The 5286-nt window shown below is 30.1% G+C and overlaps 1 protein-coding gene across 1 annotated transcript; it reads left to right on the top strand.

Moving 5' to 3' along the window:
* Positions 1–984: 984 nt before the first annotated feature.
* LOC111030362 lies at positions 985–2552 on the top strand (the record flags this gene model as incomplete). The annotated part of the gene is made up of 3 exons (XM_022309803.1): positions 985–1004; positions 1102–1966; positions 2332–2552. Coding segments are annotated over exons 1-3 (1106 nt in total), but the record flags the coding sequence as incomplete, so codon positions are not given.
* Between the last annotated feature and the right edge of the window lie 2734 nt (positions 2553–5286).

Here is a 5286-nt window from a genome sequence, read left to right as displayed (position 1 = left end):
TCTAATAATATTATAAACTAACCAGTACAATTAATTATAATTAATTAAGCCGTTAAACTCCGATTACTCCGATAACTGCCGATACTCCGTGTCGGTTTCGCGCAGACCTTTACGACGTTACAGACCTAAATCGAAGGACGTCGACAAATGTTCCTAGACTTAAATAACTTGTATGCTTAGTTAAATATCGAATTGCCAACATCAGGAACCCATGGTGAGACATAGTAGCTATTCTTTAGGATAACCTTGAGACTACCGAGTACAAAACCAAAAACTCAAAGTAGGTAATATATAGGGAGGCCAGACGTCCCGTATTATACGGGAAAGTACCGTATTTCAAAAGTCTGTCCCGTTGTCCCGACATATGCTTCCGGGACGCTATATTGTCCCGTATTTTAAGAATATGACTATTTTCATATAATAGAAAATATGTAAATACTATTTAGTATAAAATTATGCATTTGTAGAAAAATAATATTTTTGCTATATTTATTATGATAACCGATTTGTAAGTATTGAATTCGATTATTCGAATATAAAGTTATTTTTGGTCTTCGTCGTAATACTATATTATAATATTATAGCGCACTATGTGTATATTATTTGTAAATAGATTATGATTTCTCTCGTAATGTCGGTCTCAACAAAATATTTATAATTTTTATATTTTCTCTGTTTCTCAGTTAGTGTTCAACGTTTCGTGTGTGAACATTTATCTGTGTATATCTTAAAATCGATCATACATTCATAACTACTGTAAAACATAAGTTGAACTAATAATTAAAATAATAACTATGCCTAAAAGAAAATGTGTTTTTAACGAAAGTTTACAAAACGAATTCAAATTTATTACAAAATGTCAAAATATGGGCCAGGAAGATAAGGTAGAATGTACTGTATGCGGTGGTATTTTTAGTATCGATCACGGCGGCAAGTCAGATATCAACCAACACATCAAAACAAATCGACATCAATTAACCAGTAATGCAAAGAAATCCCAAAAAGTAAGCGACTTTTTCAATACAAAATCTTTTAACGAAAATCAAAATAATCTATCCGCGAAGGTGTTTTTGCATATCATATATGTAAACATAATCATAGCTTAAGATCAATGGATTGTACATCTCAACTTGTTAGGAAATTATTCAACAAAAAGTTTTCTTGTGGCAAAACAAAAACAGCACAAATAATAAAAAATGTTTTTTATCCATATGCAAATGAAATGCTAAAAATTGAACTGTCTAAATGTAATTTTATTAGTGTCTTAACAGACGCGTCAAATCATCATTCTCAAAAAATGGTACCTGTAATGATTCGTTATTTTATTCCAAATGAAGGAGTTAAAACTAAAATACTCGAGTTTGACGAGTTGTCAGGTGAAACATCTTTTCTACTAACTGATTATATTTCAAAAGTTTTATCCCACTGGGACGTCTTAAAAAAAGTAATAGCTTTTTCGGCCGATAACACTAATACAAATTTTGGCGGTGTTAATAGAAGAGGAAAAAACAATGTTTTTTACAAATTAAAAGAATCAATTAACACAAATTTGATTGGTATTGGTTGTGCTGCACATATTTTAAATAACTCAATACAAACTGCTGCTGACACTTTGGCTATTGACATTCAAGCGGTAGTGGGAAAAATATTTCAACATTTCTATATATATACTGTTAGAGTCCACTCACTAAAAGAGTTTTGTGATTTTGTTAATATAGAATACAAATCAGTATTAGGGCATTCAAAAACTCGTTGGTTATCGCTATATCCGGCATTGACAAGACTTATTGAAATGTTTGAGGGATTGAAGTCTTATTTTTTATCTATTGAAAAATGTCCAGCCATGCTAAAAATTTTTTTTGAAAATCCATTGTCACTTCTTCTTACAATATTTCTTCAAACTCAATGTGAACTCTTTTTTAATACAACTAAAAGTGTCGAAACAGCCAATTTGTCTATCGTCGAAGTAAAAAGTCATATAGACACTTTGCTACTAAAAATTAAGTCGCGAAATATTAACAATTTCATGACGATTAAGGAAACTGAATTACTAAACAATTTAAGAGATGAATCAATTTTGACACAAAATATATATAATACTTCCGGGCAATTTTTTTTGACACATGTTCAGACTATATTACCGAGTGGACAAATCCAACACTATGCAAGTTCAATGGAGTTTCATGGATTACTTTAAAAAATATAGAAGACGATTTCTCCTGGAAAAACATTTCAAATACAATACAATTAATAAAAAATGTAATCCCTAGTCTTACATTAAATGAGGCAGAATTATTTGACGAGTTTACTATTATTAAAACCAATTTACAGAAAAACCAAAAGATTAAATCTTTTAACTCGTTGGATGAAAAATGGACCTATGTTTTTCAAACAGCAGATATCGATGAAGACTTTCCAAATTTAAAAATCGTTGTGGAATTTTTAATGTGTATTCCTGGTTCTAATGCAAATGTTGAACGAATTTTCTCCGACATGAATAACTTGTGGACTGATGATAAAAGCCGATTTGATGTTAAAACTGTTAAAGCCATGTCAGTCGTAAAACATTTTTTTACCGAGAACTGCTCTGAGTTTCATGATTTCCTATTGGGAAATAAAAAACTTTTAAAACATATCCATTCGTCCGAAAAATATTTGCCGAAGGAGTCAAAAACTGTAATACTAAATACCCAAGCATCAACTTCGAACACCAGTTAAATCATATTACACTATATTATAGTTTATACTTATAAATACAAAAAAATATTTATAATTTTTAAAATTGTGATTAAATATACAAAAAAGATTATTTTAGTAAGTTACATTTGTTAGTTATCAATTATCATTAAGATTTAAGACTTTAAATATTTAATCATTTCATCAAAAATAGATGTTTATTCATAATAAAAAAATTCTTATCTTTGTCCCGTATTTTCGTATTTTATATCTGGCCACCCTAGCTACACCTCAAGAGGGGCGACCGCCCCCCCCTATTTTCAGTGGGTGGGGTCGTGGGGGTCCGTGGGTACCCCAACAATCTATTTATGAATTATGTTCCTAACTCCTAAGCTACTACCTAATGTATACATATTATGCAGCACTGTAGAAGGGCCGTAAGGAATGGCCAATAGGATCATATGAATAAGCAACTGGACCCTGGCTGAGTTAGTGAGTTGGCTGACAATTAATATAACTTCTTANCACTACATGCATTAGTAGTTGGTACTATTGTACTAATAATCAAATTTTCTAAAAAATAATAAGATAATAATAATAAATAAATAAATAATAATTATATTTTACAGATTAAAAATTATTTAGAGTATGTGAATAATATTGTTTGATACCTACCTATAAAATACGTTATACCTGTTTAAAAAAACTTGGTAAATTATAGTAGGTGCATTAATACATGTGACTTAATATTTGTTAAGTAAAACGTGAAATTAGTTGTGAACACTTTCATTAGGAATAATAAAATAAAAATGAAAATAGAGTAAAAATAAGCCTCCCCAAAATATTTAAGCTAGTTACGTACTTGTGCTACTAAATATTGCCCTTAAAAAATTGTAATTTAAAGTTGTTTGAACCACGAATAGTACTTACTATGTACGATTGTGGTTGGAAAAGTGGCATCATGAACAATATAAAAGTATTAGTCTCTATAAAGGCACTTTAGAGTATTGAATCCTTGCATGGGGGAGAGGGGCAAAGCCCCCACGTTTTTATATTTTAAACGGGGGTGGTGGTCACTGGTCCGTATAACTTTTTACTTGCCCCCCCTTTTAAAATATAGTTCGGCGCCACTGTTCTCTACATATCTACATGAAAGAAAAATGTAACAAACTATACTTTATCACTAGTTAATCAGATAGTGGAACAAAATTGAAAAATGAAAATATTTTGCCTCTCTTTCAAATTCTGCGGACGCCCTCAACCTTACCGGGCTATACATCTATGTGCAATTTCTAAATAATCCACATAAGAGTAGGTACATATTAATAATATATGGGTATTCAGAGAAAGTATTTAAGGACTTATGATAATCCAACTAATCAATAGGTACTAATGAATCTAAGTACCTACCTACTTGACAGTTGGCAAAATTACAGTAATAACTATATTATGTTTAGAAAATAAAAAATGATTCACATAATGAAAACGTTTGTATATTCGATTTAATGTCTTATTACACACAATTCATACGAATTTAATGAGTTATTTTAGTATGTAATGCCATATTCTTCACAGAGGAGAAATAGTTTAGGTGTTGTAGTTTTGACGATAGAAATCAACTCAAACTGTAGCCTGTAGGTCAATCGATTAGGCGTAGGTCCGCAAACGTAGGAAGTTGATACTAACGATGGCCGCTCTGGCGATATTTAGACGGGTTTGCCCATTGAATATACCTAGTATGGTCGCCCGAAAATGTTGCGTCTTTTAATTTTTTTCGATTTTTTTTAGTACATTAAATATTGATGTAGTTTTTGTAAATTATTTACTAAGAATACACATATTCATGAATGTATGATTGCCACATTGTTAGTGTTCTGTACCCAATTCACTAATACATTTACTAATACATAGTGTATGTATTATTGAATGTCTGTACATATAAACTATATGTGAGGAATATCAAGTGATGAAAAAACAATTTATGATACTTTGTACAACTGGCATTTTAACGTTTATGTTATAATATAGATACCATATTTCATTTTTATGTACATAGGTTGTTTTTAATATTTAATTATTTTGTGCTATTATTTAATATTACATTTGGTTACAATAAATCATAGATATCTGCTATCACTTTGTGTCACCTATATAACGATCATTGTCCAGTGTTCACTGATTACTACCAACTTTGTAATATTATTTTATTTTTTTAAATTAAAATCATGCCACCTAAAAGTAGTTGCCAAAAACGTAAAGAAAATTTAAAAACGATTTGGAACTGAAGAAAATTCGAGGTTGTTTGAACAAATTTATTCTACCTAAAATAAATCGTAAGTATATCAATTTAATAGTAATAGTATTATAGTTAATAGTAATGTTTAAGTGTCCTATAGATACTCTTAAATTTAAATCCTAGATCTAAAAAAAAACTAAAATATGTTTATTGGGCTGCATGTTACTTGCGTCCCAAAAAAAAAAATATTTTTCAGGTAATAAATTTGACCGGTAAGTTGCGTCCCGTTTTGGGGGACGCAAGTCAGCCATATTATTATTATCGATATTATCTTCAGAAATCATTAAAATCGATAGTATCGTGTCACTAAAACC

Source organism: Myzus persicae, unplaced genomic scaffold, assembly GCF_001856785.1.
Source record: "Myzus persicae strain clone G006 unplaced genomic scaffold, MPER_G0061.0, whole genome shotgun sequence".
In the NCBI taxonomy this organism is placed as follows: Eukaryota; Metazoa; Arthropoda; class Insecta; order Hemiptera; family Aphididae; genus Myzus; species Myzus persicae.
The sequence above is the reverse complement of the archived record's forward strand: the minus strand, read 5'-3'. Positions and strand labels throughout refer to the sequence as shown.